General features: G+C 43.7%; 1 protein-coding gene across 3 annotated transcripts in view; it reads left to right on the forward strand.

Annotated features, from left to right (window-relative positions):
- The window catches only part of GPC3 (glypican 3), a 705,431-nt gene that overhangs the window by 520,820 nt on the left and 159,340 nt on the right, over positions 1-25,271 (forward strand). For all 3 annotated transcript variants that reach the window (XM_036740234.1, XM_036740236.1, XM_036740237.1), the window contains one exon: positions 1,257-1,377. In XM_036740234.1, the coding sequence (XP_036596129.1) occupies positions 1,257-1,377 (121 nt within the window). The remainder of the gene's footprint in view (positions 1-1,256; positions 1,378-25,271) is intronic.

Raw genomic sequence — 25,271 nt, forward strand, 5'->3', positions numbered from 1 at the left:
AGGAAAGGGCTTTGTAAATCTTAAAGCGCTATCAATATGTGAGTTATTTTTACCCACCTAAAAGGTTGTTTTAAGGAAAGTCTGCTGTGGCCCTTGGGGTACTATAGAAATGACTTATAATTATTATTAAGAAATCCACAGTGAATGAGGGACTAGAGGGCATTCTCAGCCATTTCGTTTCTTTGTGAAGGTATTTTGTCCTTAGGATCCAGAGGGAAACCTAACACCCCCCTCCAGCCCTTCCCCCCCAAAATAGATTTTTTTTTCTCCACAGTCCACCATCTTTTGATGTTCCTACCGTATGGAGGAGAAAGGAAAAAGACAAATGTGTGTTTGATCCCAAGAGATGGGAACCAACTCTGGGGTAGCAGCATCTGGCCGGAGGTGGAGCCGTGCTAGTCACTTAGCGTCCTGGCGGGCTGGGGATGGGAGAGCCTCACAAGCCCCACGGTGGCTATGCCGAGCAGCTCTCCTCCACCCCCAACACTCACTTGCTCTTCTAATCATTGGGGGGCTTTCAATGGGAATCTTGTCGCTTCACTTTTGAGCCACGACCTGTGGCAGGTCCTGGGGGAATATATTAAAAACATTCGCTCAAGCCCATATACTTTCTTCCCATATCGAGCCCAGGGGGGAAGCTGATGGGCTTAATTTATGTGGCAAAGGGCCTGGGAAGGCCTCCTGAAAAGAAATCCAGCCACAAGGCCTGCAGGAAGTGGGGGGGAGGAAAAGGAGGAGGCCAAGAGCATGCCAGAAGCCTCTCTCTCTCTTAAAGTGGAGGAAAGGACACACACACACACACACACACACACACACACACACACATCTCCCCTTTAAATCAATCCCACTTAGAGCAGTAATAAAAATGATAGAAATTCCCATGCTTGTTATGCATGATTGTTTCCAAAATACTTTCAGTACAATAGCCCCATGACAAAGGGCATGTGAGTGTTGTTATTGCAGATGAGGAAACTGAGGCTCCAAGAAGAGAAATAGGCTGCCCAGCATTATACAACTAGTTAGTAGAAGAGCTAGGATTTGAACCACTTTATTCTGGTCCATCTCCTTCCCTGCCTCTCTCCGGGTCCTGATTCCCAGCCCAGGGTGGTTTCAATTTCACCCAAGTAAGTCTCCTTTTGTTTCATAGTATCCTTACAAGTGTTGTTTTGAAGATTGTGGTGGGCCTCATCGTGCTTAGGACTCTCTTGTGACATACCTTTCTTTCTTTTTCCCCTCCACCCCCTTCCCTTCCCTAGGTACAGCCAGAAGGTGGCCAAGAATGGATCTAAAGGTCTGACCAACACCCATGACACGAAAATGAAAGGTCCTGAGCCAGTAATAAGTCAAATTATCGACAAACTGAAGCACATTAACCAGGTAGGTGGTGCATCGAACAGGAAGGAAAATGGCGCATGCTCAATGAAAGATGACCCAGGAGGGAACCCTTTGGTCCGCCAGCCACCGTGTAAGCTTCAGCCTTTGCTCCTAATTCCAAGCCTTGGGAACAAACTGAACACTTGACAATCCTTAAAATGCTGAAAGGCAGCTAGAATGCTGCTCTTACACGTGGCCAAGCCATACCAACCAAATCTTCTTTTTTCCGTGGTGGATGCATTCAATTCTTTCAGCCAAACCTCTTATGACACAGTCTTCCGTCTAGTGTCCTGCCTGGCTCCTCGCCTCCGAGCACACTGTAGCCTTTCAGTGGCCTTCCTAAAACAGAGCTCAAAGCGTGAACATAGTACTCCAGAGGTGGTCTGACCAGGGTGGGGTACAGTGGCGCCATTGCTTCTCTCATGCTGGGTGCCAGGCCTTCCCATAGAACATGAGTATGCATTTGCTTTTGGGGGCTGGGGAAAGGACATTGCCTCCATCTTCCATTGAGATGGTGGGTGCTACTTTTGCCAAATAACCTTATTGATACCCTACACCTTCCAAAGAAAATGGGTCTAGGCCAACCCAAGATGGCTGTTCCCTGGGGATCCCAGGTCTTTGCCTGACATCATTTATTCAGCAAGCATTTATTAAGTGCCTCCTGTTCGCCAGGCACCATCCTAGACTCAGGGCATATAGAGACAAAAGCAAAAATAGACCCCTGGGGAGCTTACATTCTACTTGAGGGGGAGGGAGGGCCCAGAATATACACAGAAAAATGATTGCAAAATAATTTGGTGGAGCCGTGCTAACCATTGAGGGAATCAAGAAAGGTTTCATGTTACAGGTGGTACTTGAGCCAAATTTGACAAAAGCTAGGGCTTCCAAGAGGCAGAGGTAAGGAGGAGAAGTATATTGCAGGCCTGGGGAACAGCTAGCCTGGGCAAAGTTGTGGAAGCAGGGAACAGAGGTAGCATGTCCCATAAGCCTGGAAAGGGAGGTCGGAGCCAAAGTGAAAAATGAGAAACAGTAGTGCTGCACCACATATTGGCCATTTTGCCAACATCTTTTAGGTGGGCACTGGCACTCCTTTTTCAGCCTGAGCCCTACCTAAAGCCCACTGTCCTGACACTCTAACCTAGGCTGTTCACAGACACTGAGGTCAACTCACATTCTTCCAGGAGCACTGATGTGGAGACAATCACTACCCACTTAAACGCTGTCTGAGTTGGAGGAGCATTCCATGTGTTCTGTCCCTGGCGAATTTGCTGTATCTGAAATCCCCACAAATATTTGGTGGCACTCCTTCCCCACCCCCCACCCGCACTTATGTTCTGCTAAGGTCTTCACTTCCTTTCCAAGGGCTTTATGATCCCCACTGATGCTTGTCTACAAGTCTCATTTATCCCTACCCAAAGTAGGTGGTGGTTGTTAGTGATTGGGGGTGGCCTAATTGGTTTAGATTAGTGCTTGGTAGTGAGTGATGGATTTATCAGGTACCAAGGAAGCAAAGCTATCCTTGTCCCAGTGACTCAGGGGTACTAGTTCCTGCCTTTTGGAAAAGAAACCTGTCAGTTGTGTTTAGGACCCATTCAGAGAACTCGCTAGGCCAGTGTTGGGGCTTCTGTGTGATGATATCAATTTAATTTTTTTTTAAACAGAGAAACATTCATAAGGCTTAGCCTGTGTTTAGAAAGGCTTAGCAATAGTGGTGTGGTTCATAATTCACTGCAGTGGAGGAGTGTTTGAATGTGACTCCTCTAGTGGCTAGTAAAATGCTATGTACTTGGTAAGTGTAGAATAAATATTTGATAATGATGTTAATGAGGATGTTATAACAGAAAAATGTACAGAACGTGGGTTGAATAGCTATATGGATATAAATATGACTATATACACATATGAATATATTCATCTTATGTGATTAAGGGATGGGAGAAAATAAGGACCAGGATTAGTTGAAAGGAGAGGAGGTCACTGTGGGCTGGACTGGTCAAGGAAGGTTTGGGGGAGGTTGGAATTGAAAAGGGCCTTAAAGTATGAGGGAGGTTTAGATAGTTGGAGACGAAGAGGAAGGGGCATTATGAGCAGATGCTGAGAAACAGGTGCAAGGAGGGTGAGATGAAAATGAACTCGTGGATGGCTTAGTGCTGTTCATCCTCATCAGGATATGAATAACTCACTATGTGTTTCTGCTCAAAGCTACAAGAGCAGTCTCGTTATCTTATGTGACATATAGCTTATTTTTTGCGTACAGATACGAAGCAATAAGATGTGACCCTTGTATATAATTCTGAAACCACCGTGCTATGGGACTATGTGTGTGGTAAAACTATAGAAAAAATGTTGTTGTTGTTTCACTATAGGTGTAGTACTTGAGGCTGGAAGGGAACCATGTTGCTTTATTGTAATGAGACCTCACCTGTCTCCTCCCTTTCTCCTCCAGCGTTAGAAAGTCCTACACAGATAGTAATATGCTAGAGCTAAATTTTCAAACACCAGCGGTGAAAGCTGTTCTTATCCTTCCTTTTGTGTGAGGGCTTGAGCATGCACCAGTGTTGGTGACCCCTTGTTGTCCACTTCAGGGGCCATTACCCACAGCTGCTGCCATCCCAGCTATGCAGCTAAGCTGCCCTGCCTTTCTTTCTGTGCTAACACTCCTGTGTGTCCCACTTAATATCCACATATTAACTCAGAATGCTACAGTCAAAAATATATTGAATTTGGAGTCATGAGATATGGGCATGAATTCAAGCTCTGCCACAAGCTCTGTCAGCTGTGTGGCCTTGATCAAATTATTTAATATCCTTGGGCCTCAGTTTCCTAATCTGCAAAATAAAGGAATTGAACTAGATGGCCTCTGAAATCCCTTCCAGCTCCATATCTGTGATCCTATGAACTCTGCCAGTTCTTTCCCTCTCCCTTTTTCCTCTGGCCCTCCCCTCATCCTGCAGAACCCCAAATGGACCTTGACAGGGAGCATGGTCAAATTTGTTAGGGACCCCATTGCTTCCCTCCTTTCACATCCTACATGCAGGCCATGAACAATTCCATTTCCTCTCAGAACAAGCAAACATAAATAAGTAAATGAGTAAGCACCTGCTTCTCATGAAGGATGAGCTTGGGGCCAATTGTAATGGTTGCTGTTCAGTTGCCTGAATACTCTGAGCTCAAAGCATCTGTGCTAAAGGATTTTCCCTAATCTGTGGTACTTGGAACAGCTGGACCAAGTGTTTTCAGACCTTAAAAAAGGCCATATTTTGGCCAGGACTCAAAATAGGGAGAGTGTCAGCCCTCAAAGGAAGCATTGGGGAAGCTGTGAATAAGAGAATAAGAAATGTGAGAACTCTGCGTGGAACCTTGGGCAAATGCCTTCCCCTCTGTGGGGCTCAGCTTCCTCCTCTGGGCAACAAGGGGCTTGGACAAGTTTCTCTTCCTCTTTGGTCCTTTTTCTCCCCAACCCTTTATGGTGCTGTGATTTTCTGAATATGCCTTACATTTGGGAAACACTTAATAGTTTTCAAAGTTTTTATGCAGCTCAGAGACCTATGGACTAAAAGAAAAGAAATCCAGCTTTTCATTGTCTTATGCCTGGATGGCAACCCTTGTTAAGATCTCATTGCTCCAGACAGAAACTCATTCTTACTGCCCCCAGGGGAGAAGTAACATTGTCCCTATTTTGACTAGTGGTGAAACTGAGGCAAAAAGTGTCTGTGATACTGAAACATCCAGTCACAGAACTAATGAATTAACTAGGTTCTCTCTCCATCACCAAAAAATAAATCCAAATATATGGATGGTGTCAGTAGCACAGGGGGATGGGCTCACTGCAGCCACTGAGGCCAAAGAGGGTATAGGATGCTCCTTGTACTGCACATGAGAAGCCTCCTTGGGAAACTCCTGCTGCGCTAAGGTTGCAGGGATAACATCAGATGATTGTATGAGAACTTCTGCCAGAATGTTTACGTCAAGCTGCGGAACAAGGAAGGGGCTGGTGTCACTCGGGCCAAACCACTTAATTATCTTGGTGATTGGACCACGTGATCATGTGTAGCTGCAATGTCCTCAGTGTTTGGTTTGGGTATTTCTCTCCTAGGGTCAGCATAGTGGTGCATATGTACGTGTATGTGTTGGGGAGGGTGTCCATGTATACCTAAGTTATTGGGTTAGGCTACTCTGGAGTGCACACAGAGCATAAGTAAGTGCTAGATGAAGAAGTACTGAGAAATACCGTAGTCAGATTGATCCCACCTAGAACCACTTAAGTGAATGATATTAGCTGAGCTTCCTCCCAATTCCTGTCCCTAGAGGAAAGCACTGGGCTTGAGTCTGATTGAAGTTGAACTAAACTGATGGGGTGCTTGGGTGTCATGGACACAGGTCAAATCGACAAATTGGTGGTAGGGCCCAAAAGCAAAAGCCATTGTGAGTCAGCTTTTGGTGCCCCATGCCTGCTTATATCACAGCCTCATAGTAGGCCAGGAGCTTGTTGCCCAGCCATCATCTGGATAAGAATATGCTCTCCAGCATTGGCAAAATGGTCATCCAGGCTTCTCTTGAGGGACAACAGTGGAGAACTTGCCTCCTCCTAAGCTTGCCTCTTCCATCTGGAGGCTCTTCCTATCTCCCAGCGCACCCACCCCCCCAGTCTTCTCTACTCCAGGACAGATACCTCCAGTTCATTGTGTAAGGGTGAAGCTCAGTTGAATAAATAACATCACCTCACCCCATTAAGTGTTACCTTAATGAGGTGAAAACACATCTTTATAAATCAATCAGAGACTTTTGACTAAGTGCAAAAAGCTTGGGAAACTTGTCATCTATAAAATATCAGCCCAGTTTGGGCCCCAGATGGGAGAGGGGTTCCAGCAAAATCACCATGGCTTAAGATGCTTTGGGCCTCAGCCTCAGCCTAGGTCCCAATCCACATCCGCCATACCTTGACTGAAGGAGCACTTTGTGAACTTCCAAGGGTCCAGAGGATTTTGAATTTCCCTTGATTGTCCTAGCCTTTTCTCTCAGTTCAGCAGCAATGGCGGGAAGGGGGGACATTGTCTGTATCATGAGAGAAGCATAGGAAGGCTAATTCTCAGCTCCACAAGGAGGCAACAGAAAAAGCAACACTAGGCCTGGGGGACTTCATACATACGTGCCCCACAAAGGGGAGAAAAGTTCAATCAGCAACCAAAAGCTATGAGTTACCCTTTTGCCACACATGCTCTCTCAGCTCGAAGCCACTTTTCCCTAGACTCTGTAAGGACTTATGGGAACGTATGTCACAGTCTTTTCATGTTTTATATCAAATGTGCCCAATATACTACCTTAGTAAACTCTTTTCAGAAAGCTCATTTAGTCTGGCTGATTAATTGATCTCAGCGGATAATCAAGGCCAGAAACATGCCAGTGGGGGCTCCTGAGGCAATAGCATTAAAAAGATAAACCCCATCCCCTCAGGGGTACCCCTAGGATCCTGAGGGGAAAGTATATGTAGCCTAGCTCTGGGGGACCTCACTTGTTAACTTGAGTGGAACTTGACATAATGACTCTCACAATGTACGTGTGCTACAATAAGTTCATAGTTTTAGAGATGGCAGGACTCTTAGCTACGATGTGGTTTGACCTCCTCCATTGCAAGTGAGACTTGGTAAGGTTAGGTGGTTTGCTTAAGATCACAGGTAGCTAGGAGCAGAGTCCTCATTCGGACCCATGTCCTGATTCCCAAACCGGTACCCCTTCCACTGTGCCGCACTGTCCTGCCCTCTAAACAGATCCTCATGTGACACCTTCTTGAGACTTTTTGCCATCCTATTGGCCCTCCTCTGGCCTTGTCGAATACCCCAAAATAACTTCACTGTCCCTGAGAAATTTGCAGCTGCCTTCTTCTAGGTGATGCCTGGTGTTGATAGCCCTGGAAATAACATAGACACTGAGCAGTATAAGTAACATTGTTTCTGTACTAACAGGCTCCTCGGCAGCCTAACCTTGAGGGTCTGAGCCCAGGGTCAGGCCTTGGGCCTTTGCCTAGGAAGGCTGCAGGTGCAGCCTGCCTCCCCCTTCTCGCAGGCCCAGTTCCCATGTCACATTCCCATGCCTGGAAAAGGAACAAGGAGGGGGAGCTTTTCATTTCCTTTTTTCAGTGGTGGATTTGTGGCAGGATTTATCACGGAGTTTGGGGAGAGGCGTTGAGCTTGTCTAAGTCATCCACGTCAATCCTCGAATTGCTTTCTGACCAGTTTATATTTTTCTTGCAGTACTGAGCTCCAAGGCCCAGAACCTAATAGTAATGACCAGCAGACATGAGCAGCGTGGTGCTATTCTGGGCCATTTATCCTTAGTGGATTTTATCAGTAACATTTGATTTCCTGTTCAGAGGAACGGGGCCGTGGTAATGTAGTCAGACTGGAACCTGCCTCAGACGGTATTACTTCCAAGGAAATCCAACAATTTATTGCTTTTCTCCAGTTTCAGGTCAGGTTCAAGTGAAAGAAATTCCAGAAATTGTTTTCATTCCAGGTATAAGCAGTTGAAACTAAAGCAGCCAATACCTGCTCATTCCATCCCGAGAGGTTTTGATTCAAAGGTGAATAAAAGACAGGCAGAGTAGAAAAAGGAATGGGGACTGAGGGTCAGGAAACATCAGCTCTTTGGGACTTCTGGGTCCCACAAAAGTCAGAACCGAATTTGGATCCTGATTCTGCCATTTGCCATCTGTCTAATCTTGGACAAGGCAAGTCATCAAGCTTTCGTGAAGCGTTTACATTGTGCCAGGGGCTGTGTTAAGCCCTGGGAATACAAATACAGACAGAAAGAAAGACAGTTCTTGCCCTTGAGAAGCTTATATTCTAATGAAGGAAGATAACATATAAAAGTGAAGGGGGGTGAGGGGTGGGTAAAGTAGGAGAAGGTTTGATACCCAAGAGAAAGTCCAGAGAGTCTGCAGTGGAGCCTGGCCAGGAGGAAGACTTGGCTGGCCTGGGCTTTTTGGAAATGGAGGTTCCAGGAGGGAGGGGATCCAAGAGCGGAGAGTACTTCCAGGGTGAGAAGTCCAGGGAAAGAGTGAATTTGCAGGACGAAGGGGTTTCTGTGGCATGGTAAAAAATAAAAAGTCATCACACCACATTGCCTCTCTTTAAAATGAAAACCAACAAAGACAACAACCTATCCACTGCCAGATTTTTCTTTCCTGGCTGATGAGAAGCCAGGGGACCCCACTGGGAGTCAAATTCCCGACTCCTTATCTGGGAGACATATGGTCCAATGCCTTTAATTGTATTGCTTTCATGTTGCTTTTTTCTTCTTTTCTCCCATTTTTATAGCTTTGCCAAGTCATAATAACCACTATCTAGATGATGTTTTCCAGCTTCCAACAAGCTTTCTTTCCCCATACAACCCTGGAAAGAAAGCAGTGCAATTCGTGTTATCCCCATTTTATAGGCGAGGACAGTGAGGCCCAGAGTGACAGATCTAGGCCTTGAACCCAAGGCCTCTGGCTCTATCCACGGAAGGCCTTGGCTTGCCTTTCTCTAGGCCACAGTGGCTCCTCCTTTGTAGCACTTAGACATAACAGGGAGACTATGAAGAGCATCTCTAGACCCTGAACAATAGCTTAGGCAGCCCCATCATTACCAACATGATACCCGAGAGATCAAGGTCTGTGGCCCATCACTTTCTCCAGTGAGAAAGAGACTGGACAATGTGTCCTTCTGGGCCACCCCTCTCCAAAAGAGGGGGCAGCATGGTTTTAGTCCCAGATGCCACTAACTTGCTTTATGACAACAAGCCAGTCATTTGCCCTCCACTTGGCCTCAGTTTCCTCATCTGTAAAAGAGGGAAGTGAACTACAAGGCCTCTGAGGCCTTTGTTCTCATTACTGGAAATGGGCTGTACTAAATGAGACTTTCTGGGCCTTCTTTAGTAGACCACAGCAGAGTAGAAAGAGCTTTGGCCTTGGGGTCAGGAGACCCTGGATTCAAATTCGTCCCCCAATGCCAGTGTGGGACGTCAGGTAAACCACCTGTTCTCTGAGCTGCTGCCCTCATGTGTAAGACAGGGCTTTGAAGATTGTTCCACCTACCACACTTTAGTTGAGAGAAAAATGGAAGCCATTTTTTGTGATGGGGAAAAGGAGGATGGGAACAGCTTTAACATGTGATCAGATTAGGTGAGAAAACAGTGTAAGTCAGAAGACCTGAATCCAAGTACGGCTTCTGTTTGCTTCCTGTTTGACCCTGGCAAGTTCCTGCCCCTTCCTGGGCCTCAGTTTCTTCCTCTGTAAGATGTGTGACACTGTGGAAAGAGCCATGGCCTTGGATTAAGGAGGCCTGGCTTCTAACTCTCCATCTCCCACTTGCACCTGGTACTTTCCACGAGTTTCTGCATTTTTCCAGAGCTCAGTGTCCACTAAAAGGAGGAGGCTGGATCAGATGACCTCTAGGGGCCATTCCATCTCTAATATTCTTAGCAAACTTTCAGAAACCACCCCCCCCCCGGTTCCTGCAGAGAAACTAGCTTGGGAGCTATGTGAGTGTTGTTAAAAGATGCCTGAATTCTGAGCAATTGATTTGTAATCCTGTGTAGTCTGGAACAGCCATCCTTCTGTTGCATAGGGGAAGCCAAGCATTAGCTGTGGGGCTCAGCTCTCCTTTACAGGACATATTTTTGAACCTCAGCCTCTGGTCTTTAATACCTCATAACATCAAGCAAGTCACATCAACTCTCTGATCCTCAGTTTCCCTCTCTGTGAAAGGAGGCTTTTGGCCTAGATGATCTCCAAGGTCCCTTTCAACTCAATATCCCAAAAGAGTATGCATTCACACAGGTCAGCTCTCCCAATCTCTTCCCTCCAACCCCCAAGCTGCCTTCTCATCTCTACTTGGAAAAAAGCTTTCTCTTCCTTCAAAGCCCAGCTCAGATGCTACCTCCTCCAGGATGGCCACCATACATACCCGCCCACACCAACAGTGCTCTGGCTTTCAGATTTCCTCAGCCACTTTGTCCCTGTAGTAGACCTCTCTGGATACAGAGCAGCACAGTACAGTGGTGAGGGAACTGGATCTGGAGTCTCAGGAGCCAAATGTGAATCCCAGCTCTGTTACTTGCTAGCACTGTGACCTGGGCCAAGTCTTTCATTTCTCTGGCTTCAATTCCTCATCTGTAAAATGAGGCCTGTGAACTAGAGGACCCAGGAAGTCCTTTCAAAAATTCCAAGCTCCTTAAGGGCAAGGACAGTGACATTTTTGTCTTTGTACCTCCAGTCAAGCATAGGACTTGGCTCATAATGCGTGCTTAATAAAAAGTTTTGTTGAACTAAATTAATATGCTATTACAACATTTCTCAAATGCCATTAACAGTGACCAGATTTCCCATCATGCCAGTGGCACAGTACACGGATGTGCATGCACACACATATACACAAACATGCACACAAACATATACATATATATACACACATACACACATGCATATATACACAAGCATACGCACATTTACACATATACAGACATATATACTCACATATATACATGCATTCATATACACACATGCACACACACACACACACACATATACACACACACAGACATATGTATACATACACAGCATGGAATAAGGATTTATGAGAGTAAGGGAAGCTGTTTGAATTTTGAGAATCTCTTGAGTTTTCCCAGGAGGTGAGTGGAATTGAAGCTGTTTGAGACCAGCCAAGAACCAATGGATTTTATAGACACTTTGGAAATTGACTTTGTCAATTTGGTAATCCTCAAGTGTGATGGTATTCCCTTGGAATGGCTTATCTCTGTCTTCAGCAGGGTTAACCCTTCAAGAGACACTGGAAATATTGTTAATGCCAATGATCTCCATTCAAAGTTATCTCCATCCAGAGGTCATCCTGAGCTTGGAATCCCAGTAGCTGACCTTGGACAAGGCCCATCCCCTCCTTGCAATCAGCATTTTCTCCTTTGTCAAACAGGGTTCATAATCCTTCTATGGCCTACCTCACAGAGTCATGACCATGCCATGAAAGTGCCACTGCAGTCACTAAGTTGGTCCCCTTTGGATTCACCCCCCATGTTTAAAAATGTGCCACAGTTCATACATAGAACTGGAAGAGACCTCAGAGAGCATCTGGTCAAACTCCCTCTTTTTATAGAAGAGGAAACTGAAGCCTAGAAAGGGGAAGAGACTTGTCTAAGGTCACAAATAAATTGTTGCAAAGCATTGTGTAAAAGGGCAGCTAGATAGTGCTGCAGAGGATAGAGCACTGGGCCTGAGGTCAAGAAGACCTGAATTCCAGCCTCAGACACTTACTAGCTGTGTGACCTTGGGCAAATCACTTGACTCTGTTTGCCTCACTTTCCTCATCTGTAAAATGGGCTGGGGAAGGAAATGGCAAATCGCTCTAGTATCTCTGCCAAGAAAACCCCAAAAGGGGTCACAGAGAGTCAGACAGGACTGAAAAACAACTAAACAACAAAACGACAGTATTGTGGAAGAACTAAAGTCAACAGTCTAAATTAACTACCTGTGGGCTTATGTGTTCTCAGCACAGCCTACCATTCAAACAGCAAGAAATTGAATAAAATAGTTCTTGGGAATTCTTTTTGGTGCAGTGTTATTAAGTGACATGTAGTAATTATGATATTAAAAACACATGTTCCCTAAATTCACCAGACGTGGTAATGATATTTTAAGGCTATTAGGGAAAATGACAGAAGACTTTTTAAAAAATGATAAACATGTTTTGGAATATGTCGGCTAATTCTTTTGGCTACAAGAAAACGATCTTTAGCTCCCCAAAGTCTAAGGCCGGTATTGAAAAATGAACTCACGCTGTCCTTCCGTAGGCTGTTGTCAGCATGATGTCCTCCGTACTCTCACTGTCGAACACATGTGCATATACATACATGTATTTTAGCTCCAAATGGAAATAGAATGTGCCTGATATCAATTCTGACTTAGGAGTATAGAAGCCTGGATTTGGAGCTAGAAGCCACTTTAAAGGCTCTCTAGTCTGACCCCTCCCCCCTCTTTTTACCGATGAAGAAATCAAGGCCCCAAGACATTGAGTGCCTTGCCCAAGATCACACAGTGGCAGAAGCAGGATTCAGACAAAGCTCCTTTGCCTCTAAAAGTCAGAATTTTTTTTCCCACTGTACTATGCTGTGAGGTATGGAGGAAGAATAGAAAGAGAGCCTATATGGAATAACAGGGGTAGACCCCCGCTAGATTTGACATTAGAAAACCAGAGTTTTAGTCTTATTTCCATCGTTTTCTATCCATAGGACCTTGGGCAAATCTAGTCTCTTCTCTGGGTCTCAGTTTTCTCATCTGTAAAATGGGGATGGTAATCCCTGCACTACTGGTATCTCAGGGTCCTTGTGAGGAAAGTGCTTTATAAATTTTAAAGCCCTATAGACACAGAAACTCTTAGTATGATGGATAAAGGAGGGGAGTACTTTTTTCTTTAGAAAGTTCCAGTAAGACTTAGTGTTTTCTTTACTAGCAACCCCTGAACTAGGTAATTTGTTGCCCTGGTGATAGGCATCCTGAGTTTATGACTCTTCCCGGTTTTATTGTGAGGACACACGTAAACAAGACCTGGGGAGTGTTTTGTGTCGTGCCAGAGGTTCATTCCAGGGATGGTTTTAACTCACATGTTCAAGAATGATCCAAGTTCAACATTACCTAACTAATTAAGACTGAACTTTGTGTCTCTAAAGTTTAGTGGCTTTTCATTATCCTTTTATAATATGCCAAAGTTTGGGAAAGGTATTTGAAGTCCAACAAGGGCGGGTGGGGGACGCCAACAGGGAAGAAGCGATGAAATCTTAGGCCTACATCATTTTGTACTTTTCTGTTGTTTGTTAATATTTGTATGAAATAAGAAAACCAAATGTGGCCTCTCTGGATGGAAAGTTTGTTGGCTCTTCCCTCTCTCTTGCCAAAAACCTCACTTTCTTCCCTTGCAAAACGAGTTAGATAAAGGTCCATGGATGAGTCTTCCATTGGCTTCAGTATTGCAAGCACAGTAAGTGTCCAGTGTTGTGCAAAGAAAAATCAAAACCAAAAAGTTTATATCCTACTGGTGTTATAACAAAATAATTATATGTAATGGCGGGGAGGGATGGGTATTAATACAGGATGGGATATGAGGTGTTAGGCTACAAGTTATGCTAAAAGCTACATATGTGGACAACTACACCATCGCTAGGTTCATCCCTTTGATCACTATTTTCCCCCAGGTTCAAAGGCAGTCTAACCAGTATGTTCTGGAATCCACTTAGAAATTACCAAAGATTATAACTCTCTCTAATTAGAGAGTGCCTAGTTTTCCCATTGACTTCCCTCATTCTCAGCCACCTGAACTCATAAGACTTGACAATTCCCTTTGAAAGGCCATGCGATTTATTAGCAGTGGCAAATAATATAGAGAATTCAATAGATATTAAAACAATGAATAATAACAGGCAACAATAACATTTCACTTGGGTTGATTTCTTTCCCTTCCCTCCCCCAGTTCCATTTGCCCATTGGTGGGGGAAGGGAGCACTAGAAAGGAAAGTGATTGGGCAGGTTTAGTGACAAGGAACTTCCCCCAGCACAGTTCTCTGGTGGAAGCTGGGGGAGAAGGAAGTTGCAGAGTGGACACGCTGAAGCTGCCAGTTAAATCCAACTGTCCGCACACCTCTTTCCTGACATCAGCCACTCTTGCTTTCTCTGTCTTTCTTCGATCTACTTCTGGTCCATTTAAGCCCCTTTTATCAGCTCCTGGCCTTTGCTCTTCCTTACACTCCAGCAATAGGACATTGTGCCCCTACTCCTGCCTCCTGCCTTTGGGACAAGCAAGCAGAGGGGCGTTGTGGTTTTTCTTTCTCTTTCTACTTCTCTGCTTTGTCACCTGTAGCCAAAGAACCCCCAAAGTCAGGTCATCTGGAATCTTCCTGGGTCTTAGCAAACCTGGACTACCTAAACTTCAGTCATGGGAGGAGAGAGAGAGTACTAACAAGTAGGGGGATCAGGAAAGACTTCTTCTAGAAGTGGCCCATTCAAGCTAAGCCTTGAAGGAAGCTGGGAATTCTAAGCTATGGAGGTAAAGAGAGAGTGCATTCCAGACTTGGGGAACGGCCTGTACAAATACACAGAGAGGGGAGATGAATGACAAGCTTGGGGAACAGCTAGTAGGCCAATTTGACTGGAGCTTAGAGTGCCTGAGGGAGAGTAATGTGTACTAACCCAGAAAGTAGAGGCTGGAGCCAGATTGGGAAGTGCTTTCTGTGCCAAGCTAAGGACTTTAGATTTAGAACCCCACCTCCACCCCACTACTCATAGGATTTAGAGCTAGGAGGGAGCTAGGAGGGCATCTAGCCCAATGCCTTCATTTTATAAAGGAGGACAGGAGGGGTCACACACAGGGAACTTGCCCGTGATCACACAAGTAATAAGATGAATTCAAACCAGACCCAGTGTTATTTCTCACTCTACCATGGGACCTAATCATAAAGAGATATCTCATAGCAAGATGCCATGTGAGGCTCCATGGGGAAAGCGCTTGTCTTTCAACAGTGTCTCTTGAGCTGCTGTCCAGCTTCCTAATGACCTTTCAGTGACTTGGTTCTCTTTGCCTCAGTTTAGCAATGTTTAAATTGGATAGAAAAGTCCCAATTCGGATTACTGAATAAGCAATGGAAAAGATTCTTTCTACGTCTTCGAATTTGGACCTTAGGGAGTCTGGAGGAATTTTGACTTGGCTAGCCCTTATTCAGATTGCAGAATGGCTGGAAGAAGGAGTGGAACTAGCATGGGGGCAGTTGCAGTTTTGTCCTGGGTGCAAGAAAAGTACTTCTCATCTCCTCCAGGAGAGCACCAGCCACCCAACCAGCCTGCTCTATCATCTAGTCCCCCACAGTCCCATGACCTTTCCATCAGGCTAATGTGCCACACAGTCATCTGGGATCAGTAGAGGATCAGCAAGGGGATGGAGTAGGAATCAGCAGTGAAGACAGCCACTAGTTCCCCAACCTGCTAGTAAATTGATTCTCAACCCTCTTTGGTTCCTATCCTCTGTTCTCCCTTTCCACTGTCCTCTAGATCTCTGCTCTGTTGTTGTTACTGGGTTGTTTTTTTCAAGAAATTGTAGTGATAGCTTTTGTTTTTATATTACCTAAATTTCCCCTTTTCTCTCTCCATCCCCCTCTCAGATAGCTATCCCATGTAACAGAGAATTTTTTGAAAGGGAAAAAAAGAAGAAAATGAGAAAAAAATCAGCAAAATCAATATGTCAAATACTGATTGATCTGAATCTAGAAATAAAAGCAGTGTTCCATACCCATGGACCTCCCACCTCTACAAAGGAATAGGAGGAGGTATCTTATCATATCTCTTCTTTGGGCCACTCCTCTGTTGTTAACAAGCTCTCCATCCTGAGAGGCAGCCTGGTGCTGTAGGAAGAGTGCTGACAGACTTGGATTCAAATCCTGCTTCTGACATGTATTAGCCATGTGACCATGAGCAAGTCATGGGCAAATTGGAATCTTCCATTTCCTCCTTATAATCTAGGGGCACACATCCCCCACCTTCATCTCACTACCACACATAGATTTAGAGCTAGAAAGGGCTGCAGAGGTCATTCAGTGCAACCCACTCATTTTATAGAGGAGGAAATTAGAGCACAGATAGAAGGTGCAACATGGTCACACAGACTAATTCAAATGAAATGTGAATGATAATATTTGTGGTGCCTACCTTGTAGGAATGTTTGGAGACTCGAGTGCTCTGAAAACCTTAAAATAATCCCATCCTAGATGTTTACTACATGTGTGACCAAGTTGCTTTACCTCCTAGACCTCAGTTTCCTCATCTGTAAAATGAGGGGGTTGGATTAGATCGCCTCTGAGGTCTCTCAACTCTAGCTGTAGGATTCTATGATCCTTTGTGAGATGCTAATATTACCATCGTCATTAGCATCCTTCTATCATCTGTTATCCTGGGTGTTTTCCTCTCACATTCTTTTCATCTTCAGATGCTCACTGAAACCCAGCCTTCTTCTAAGAGGCTAACATCTCTTGGCACCTCCCCAATCCCGACTTCCCTCACACTTCCTGATTCACAGAGCAAGGCTGGGACTTGGCATCTCCTTGTTCCTCACTGCCACTTTCTTCTGCCCCCACCTCTCGGCTCCCACCTGTCCTTTAAAGTTCACTTCATCTCTGGCCCAGTCTCCCTCCTCCCCAACTCTACCCCAATGCCTGCCCCTCAGTTTCCCTAGCCCCCATGATCTCTATTTCTAGTTTTCTCCAACTGCACACAACAGTTGGCATGTCCATCCTGGTCTTGGCCACAGGTGTTGGAATTCCTAGCTGTGGCTTTGGTTAATGCTTTTGCCTCCTTTTGTGGCTGGATAGAAAATGAAGGTGGTCAAGGAGAAAATACAAAGGAATGTATTTAAAATGGGCTTCCTCAGCCTCTCTCAGGCTCGTACCCTGCACTTAGATGCAAGCTCTATAAATATGCTGGCTGCCCTGGCCATTCAGCTCAGGAGGCCTCACCACATAATCCAGGAGGTCAGTTTTCATCTTTAACCCCCACCCAGGACTTCTCATGGAAAGATGGGCTCCAGGAGGAGGACTTCAAAGCTATACAGTTGTGGGCAAGTTCATTTATCTTCCTCTTTTATTTGGCTTTCCAATTGAGGGTGGTGAGGATTTCCTATATTTAAAGGCCGTGACATGGTGTTCTTATTGGCAGGTGTCTTCCATGAGGCATTTAGAATGAGCTTGAGCCACATGTTATATGCGTGTGTGTCTTTAATATACCGACCAAGCAGGAAGAATTCCACCAGTGAGGGGGTCCTAAGTCCTAAGCTCGCATTTGACATTATCACTCTCAGCTGTTGGGGTGATGTTACAGACACCACGGACACAGCGTCGGCCAGAATTCCCAAAGCCCCATTTGAAGGACCTGGAGCAGGCAACCGCCATTCCACGGGCTGTGGCATTCCATTGGTCGCACCATCAAAGGCCGAAGGAATTTGTTCACCAGTGAGTAGGACCAGCCACTGCTTGTTGTCAGGCAGAGGGATCACTGCCCCCCATTGCCTGAGCCTTTGTCCTTGCCCAGGACACCATGAAAAATTGGGAAGGAATCCAGACTCATTAATGAGCTAATACAAAAGATTAGCCCAAGCCTAGAAGCCGTTTGTTTTTGCTTCATATCAGTTCTCAAAGGTAGCTGAGAGTTCAAAGATCTCTACAGTGCAATGGAGTGGCCCACTGAAGTATACAATAAGGATTTCCCTTGGCTTGTAGATGCAATATGGTGTAGAGAGATGGCGGGGTACAACATAAAGACTGGACAGACTAGGGTTTCAATTCAGGCTTTGTTGCTGGGCATTGTGTGTCTCCAAACAGGCCATTTCAATTCTGTAAGCCTAGATCTCACCACATGTAAAATAAGGTTAGGGATACTTGCATTGCCTTCTTTGTATGGTGGTTGTTTGGAAAGTAAACCAGAAAGGTTTCTATTAATGGGAGCTTTTGTTATCACCGTCTTGGGACAATTACCCAACTGTGTATTTCTTGTGAAGGGACTGTCCTTCTTTTAGCAATTGTATGACAAATCAGCTGAGTAATAATTATAACATGATTATTGGGGAAAAAATTATTCCTAATGCTATAGGTTCCAAAAGTTGGAGAATCCCAGAAACTCGGAGCTTGAAAGGACCTCAGGGATCCTGAACAAAATGTCCAAGGAGTAGGGTTTGCTTGAACACCTCTTGGGAGGGGGAGCCCACTACTTCAGAGGCAGTCTATTTCGCTTTGAGACACCTAAATGTCCCTTATTGTTAGAAAATTCTTTCTCATATCAAATTTAAATTTGTGTCTTTGTAACTTCCTCCCACTGTTCCTACTACTGCCCTCTGGGGCCAAGCAGAACAAAGCTAATCCCTCTTCCGCATGAGAGCCCTTTAAATATTTGAAGACAGCTACTATTCCCCCTCCCCCCAAGTCTTCCCTAGTTTAAGAATTCTCAGTTCCTTCCACAGTTCTTCATGCGGCGGGTTTTCCCCTCCTCCCAGCCTTCATAGCTTTCTCGTGCTGTTCTCTAGCTTGGCAGAGGCTTTTGCAGAATGTGGTACGCACAGCCAAATGCACTGCTGCCCAGGGGGTAGTCCGGGGGAATGAGCACAGTCCTTGTTCCTTGAGGTTGCTACCATTTCAGTTGCCCGGTTTGAAACCCTGGAATCATTCTTGCCTCTTCCCTTTTCCTTTATTCCCGTGTCTAATGGGTCGTCCAATTTTCTGGATTCTACCTCTCCCAACATTTCTGCCTTCCATTTCTTACTTTCGCCTTACTTAGCTCCCACTCTGTATTACTGCCCCACCCCCACCTCTAGCCTGGACTCTTGGAATCTCCCATTTGGTCTCCCAGCTTCTAGTCTCTCCCTTCTCCAATCTTCCCCTGACCCCCCAGCTGTCAAAATAATATTCCTGAGGCACAGATGTTACAACATCATTCCCCTTCTCAAAAACCTGAAAATATGAATTCCTCACACTGGCATTTGCAGTATTCCATAGCCTGGCTTCCCAGCTACCTTTGCAGCCTTATTTCTTACTTCTTTTCACAAACTTTTTATGTTCCAGCCCAACTGGACTATAAGCCATAGACATTCAGTATGAAGCTAATATCCTCCGTTTCCAAATGGGGGCTTTAGTTGGCCTTGCCACTCACTTTCCTGTCATCATGATTCCAATTCCAAGTGGCTCCTCGGCTGTTGAATGCCACCAGTTTGTGGCATTCTCAAATTCATCCAGACAGCACAAGGCAATGTCATGTTGTCCTAGAGGGCCTGTTGTGTTTGGGGACAGTGTCGCTGACAGGAGTGGAGGCAACAGGTGGCAGGGGGGCTGCTCACTATTTTACCCCACTTGGAGATTTTACTTAGAGTAACTCACTTCTCTAAGTAGAGAACCTTCTTTGGGTGGCTGCTGTTCCTTGAGAAAGGCCTAGATTAAGGACTTTACACTTGCCCAGTTAGGACACTGACCTCACATCTCACTGACCTCACAGCTGTCAAATGTTGATGTAGACCAAAGCAGAGCTTTAAAAAGGATATTAGGTGTTTGTGTTCATCCTGGTGTAAAATCTGACCCATTCACTTCTGATTTTCTGCCCCACTTGTGGCAAAGCTAAGAAAAGGCAATGCTGTGTAGTAGAAACATCACTTGGCTTGAGGTTAGAGGAGCTGGATTTGAATCCAGCCTCTTCTATTTGCCATCTCTGTCTCATTGTGCTTGCCACCCCCCAAACCTCTAAAATAAGTGGGGTTGGACTAGAATTGATTTCTAAGATATTTCCCATCCCTAAATGCTATGATCCTATGAAAACATGAGAGTGACAATAGATTGTGGCATATGTGTATGTATAGACAAGGTGTCCCCAAAGTCTCAGTTCAGTTTTAATCTATTAAAGATAAAACCGCACTGGGACTTTGGGGACATCTGCCATATAGATAGAGAGGAAGAGGAAGAAAAGTTCTTTATAGGTGACTAGTGAGCAGTGGGGAAATTGAAGCTTCCACCTGAGTGTGCCAGGCATATTTCTTATTACTTCAATGGAAGTCTTTTCATAATATTCGAATTGAGAGTACCTAGATGTAGTTTCTTCCCCACCCCCAAACACATGTGGGTATCCAGGGGGAAAAACTACCCCAGATTCAAGGTCCCCACTTAGAACCATAGTTTATGAGCCCCAACTGGTATGTTTCCTTTTACCAGCCAGCCAAAGGGCAGCTCAGAATAGAGGCATTTACTCCAACAGCATAGCAAGTAAAGGGACAAAAAAATCCTCACTTGGATATTTGGGACATTCTTTCCCATTGGGGGTACCAGTGGAAGGGAACACTCACCCAAAACCCCCATAACAAGGGAACATACATGCAAGGAACATCGCTGGCCAGAGACCATGCATGAAGGGTCTAAACCTGGGGGACGCATGTGGCCTGGGTAATTTATGCCTCTGTCCTCTGGTGATGTCATCATGCTTCTCTCTGTGGGGTGTCATTCTTCATTCTCCACAGGCCACTCCATTATCTCTTCTAGGCGCCTTGGCCTGTCTGGCTGTTGCTAAGCTGCTGTCCCTTACCCTCTGCTCCCCTGTGCTAAGGTGAAGGTACTAGAAAGGTACTTCTTAAAAACAGCAGGTTGATGCCCTTCTAGGGTATAACAACATAGGCTTATGAGCCAAGCAACCAATAAAAGCCAAAAGAATGCCCCCAGACTAGAATCTGGACTGTTCCTTTATGTGGCCTTCGGGACCATCTCATCCAGGATTCTTAACCATTTTTTATCCTGGACCCCTTGGACAATCTATAAAGCTGCTGTGAAAATTATCCCTTCTCAGGACAATTTTTTAAATGCATAAAGTGCATAGGATTTCCAAGGAAATCAATTCTGTTGAAATATAGTTATCATAATATTTTTGTAAGTTCCTAGACCCCAGGTTAGGAACTCCTAACCTAGTCCAACCCCCTCATTTTATAGCAGATGAAAATGAGGCCCAGAGACACTCGCTCAGGGTCACACGGTGATCATGCAATAACCCCCACCTAGTGGGAATGTAGGCCTCTCTTCTACAGTGAGCTTGGGGGGTGGGAGAGAGTGGCCTTTGTGTAGGGCTAGGACAGATGGAGAGGGAGGGATTCCTGGAAAGGGGAATGGATGGGCAAAATGGAAAGAGAGGAGAGACCAGTGGAGAGGGGACATCCCCTCCCCTCTCTAACCGACCCTGTGTTCTATACCAGTCTTTCTTCTCTCTCTGTCCCACACATCGTCATGCTTCTCCCCACCTACTAGGCTCTCCCCTCTCCTCCCTCTCCTCTCTATAGTAGGTTATATTCAGTGGTGAAGACAATCCTGGCCTAGAGAGAACATATCAGAGCCTCTGTAAGAAGTCTGGCTGGAGTCATGGTCCCTCAGAGTCTCTCCAGTCATATCTTCTTTCCCCAAATAAACCTAGCTTCTTTTCAGGTACACATGACTTATTTCATGGGATCATAGGATTTGAAAGTGGAACTACCTTAGAGAATATCTGAGCCAATCTCTTCCTTTTGTGGGAGAAGAACGTAAGCCCCCAGAGAGAGGCTATAACTTACCTGAAGCCACAATGCTGGTGTAAGTAGCCAAGTCAGGTTTGAACTCCAAGGCCAAAGACACTGTTCTTGCCACTAGACTATAGCTGCCACTCATTTTTTCTGCTGGATGCCTGACCAATACTCCTTTATTTTTAAAATTATTTTTATTTGTTTCACTAAATATTTCCCAATTACATATAAAAAATTTTAACAATCATTTTTTAAACTTTTGAGTTCCAAATTCTCCCTCTCCCCCTCCCTGTCCCCCCTTGAAAAGGCAAGTACGTTGATTTTGATTATACATATGAGGTCATGCAAAACATATTTCCATATTAGCCATTTTAAAAAAGAAAACGCAAACAAAATAAAATAATACAAATAAAGAAAGTTTAAAAGAATATGCTTTAATCTGCACTCAGTTCAACAATTCTCTCTCTGGAGGTAGATAGCATTTTTCATCATGAGTCCTTTGGGATTGTCTTAGATCGTTATATTGCTGAGAATAGTTAAGTCATTCAGAGTTGATCATCATACTGTGTTGCTGTTATTTGTATACAGTGTTCTCCTGGTTCTGCTCACTTCACTTTGCATGAATTCATATGTCTTCCCAGGTTTTTCTGAAACCATGTTGCTCATCATTTCTTATAACACAATAATATTCCATTACAATCATATACCACCACAACTTTTTCAGCCATTCCCTAATTGATGGGTATCCTTTCAATTTCCAATTCTTTGCCACCACAAAAAAAGCTTCTATGAATATTTTTGTACAAATTGGTCCCTTTCCCTTTTTTTTGATCTCTTTGGGATGCAGTATTGGTATTTCTAGGTCCAAAGGGTATGTACAATTTTATAGCCTTTTAGGTCCAGAATGGTTGGACCAGTTCATAACTCCAGCAACAATGCGTTAGTGTCCCAATTTTTCCACATTCCCCCAGCATTTGCCATTTTTCTCTTTTGTCATGTTAGCTAATCTGATAGGTGTGAGGTAGTATCTCAGAGTTATTTTAATGTGGATATCTCTAATCAGCAGTGATTTAGAGCATTTTGTCATGGGACTATCAATAGCTTTGATTTCTTCTTTTGAAAACTGCCTATTCAAATTCTTTGATCATTTATCAACTTGGGGAATGGCTCTTATTTTTATAAATTTGGCTCATTTCCATATATAGCCGAGAAATGAGACCTTTACCAGAGAAACTTGTTACAAAATTTTTTTTCTCAGTTTCCTGTTTTACTTCTAATTTTGGCTACATTAGTTTTGTTTGAGCAGAAGCTTTTTAATTTCATGTAATCAAGATTATTTATTTTACTTCCCGTGATATTCTCTGTCTCTTGTTTGTTCATAAACTCTTTCCTTCTCCATAGATCTGACATTTTTCCATGCTCCTCTAATTTACTTGTATATCACCTTTTATGGCTAAATCATTTATCCCTTTTGACCATTTATCTATTGTCTTGGTACACAGTGTGAGATGTTGGTCTATGACTAGTTTCTGCCAAACTGCTTTCCAGTTTTCCCAGCAATCCTTACTCCCAAAGCTTAGATCTTTGGATTTATTGAACATTTGTTTACTATGGTCATTTACTACTGTGCATTGTATATCTTATCTATTCCATTGATCTACCACTCTATTTCTTAGCCCATTCCAGAGTGTCGTGATGATTACTGCTTTGTAATATAGTTTAAAATCTGGAACTGCTAAGCCACCTTTCTTTTTTTTGGGCAGGGTAGTTGGGGTTAAGTGACTTGCCCAAGGTCACACAGCTAGTACATGTGATAAGTGTCTGAGGTCAGATTTGAACTCAGGTCCTCCTGACTCCAGGGCCCTTGCTCTACTCACTGTGCCACCTAGCTGCCCCCAGGCCACCTTTCTTAACATCTTTTTCATTGATTCCCTTGATATTCTTGACCTTTAGTTCTTCCAGATGAATTTTGTTACTATTTTTTCTAGTTCTATAAGATAATTCTTTGGTAGTTTGATTGGCATGGCACCGAAGAAGTAAATTAACTTAGGTAGAATCGTCATTTTTCATTATGTTACCTCAGCCTGCCCATGAGCAATTAATATTTCTCCAGTTGTTTACATCTGACTTATTTGTGTGAGAAGTGTTTTGTAAGTGTCTTTATATGATCCCTACCTTTAATGAAATTGGTCTATAGTTTTCTTTTCTCTGTATACATCTCTGTCATAAAGAATGTGGTAGGACTCCTTTTTTACTTATTTTTTTTTCAAAAATTTATATAGTATTGGGATTGTTTCTTGAATGTTTGGTAGAATTCACTTGTGAATCCATTTGGTCCTGGAGATTTTTTCTTAGAGAACTTGTTGATGGCTTATTCAATATCTTTTTTCTAAGATAGGCTTATTCTATTTCCTCTTTTTTTAACCTAAACAGTTTATGTTGTTTTTGTAAATAGTCTTGCATTTCACTTAGATTGTCAGTTTTATATAATGGGGCAAAATAACTCCTGCTAATTCCTTTAATTTCATCTTCATTGGTTGTGTGTTAACTCTTTTCATTTTTCGATACTAGTAATTTGGTTTTCTTCTTTTTAAAAAATCAAATTAATCAATAGTTTCTTGATTTTGTTGGTTTTTTTTTTTTCATAAAACCAGTTGCTAGTTTTATTTAATAGTTCAACGGTTATTTTTTACCTTTAATTTTATTAATCTCTCCTTTGATTTTCAGGATTTCCATTCTGGTGTTTAATTAGGGATTTTTAATATGTCCCTTTCTAGTTGTTTTAGTTGCATGCCCTTTTCATTGATCTGTTCTTTCTCTCTTTTGTTGATGTATGCGTTTAGAGATATAGAATTTCCCCTAAGTACTACTCTGGCTGCATCCTGCAAATTTTGGAATGTTGTCTTATTGTTGTCATTCTCTTTAATTAAATTATTTATTGTTTCTATGATTTGTTCTTTGACCCACTCATTCTTTAAACCTTTCACCATCTTTTCCCTCCATCTTATCAGTGTCCTTCCTAAAATGTGGTGCCCAGAACTGAGAACATTCTACACCAGCTATAGTCTGGCCAGGGCAGAGTACATACAATAAACTTAACACTTCCTCATTCTTGAAAGCTGTGCTTATGCCCAAGATTTCATTAGCTTTTTTTGGCTACCATATCATTAATGATGTGATGTCAACTTGGAAGGAGGTCTCCAGTGAAGTACCCCAGGGATCTATGCTCAGGCCTGTATTATTTAACATTTTTTATTAATGATTAAATAAATGTATAGATAATGCGCTTATCAAAATTAAAGATGACATAACCTAGTAGAGATAGTTAATACACTGGATGAAGTGAAAAAAAGGCCGGGGTAGCAATCATGATCTCAGACAAAGCAAAGGCAAAAATAGACCTAACTGAAAAGGATAAACAGGGAAACTACATCTTGCTAAATGGAACCACAGACAATGAAGTAATAGTAATACTAAACATATATGCACCCAATGGCATACCATTCAAATTCTTAAAGGAAAAGTTAAATGAATTACAGGAGGAAACAGACAGCAAAACTGGGTGAAGAAATCAACTTCATAAGTATAAGATGGGGAAGACATAATTAGACAAATTTGTCTGAGAAAGATATGGGGGTTTAGTGGACTGCAAACTCAGTATGTACCATGAGTGTGATATGGTAGCCTGGAATTCAGAACAACCAGGCCTTTGGACTCCAAACCCAGCACTCTTTCTGTTAAAACCTAGCTTCCAAATCCCCAGTTCTCCACTTATTTCCATCTTTCTCTTCTCTTGCCATC

Source organism: Trichosurus vulpecula, chromosome X (assembly GCF_011100635.1).
Source record: "Trichosurus vulpecula isolate mTriVul1 chromosome X, mTriVul1.pri, whole genome shotgun sequence".
Taxonomy (NCBI): domain Eukaryota; kingdom Metazoa; phylum Chordata; class Mammalia; order Diprotodontia; family Phalangeridae; genus Trichosurus; species Trichosurus vulpecula.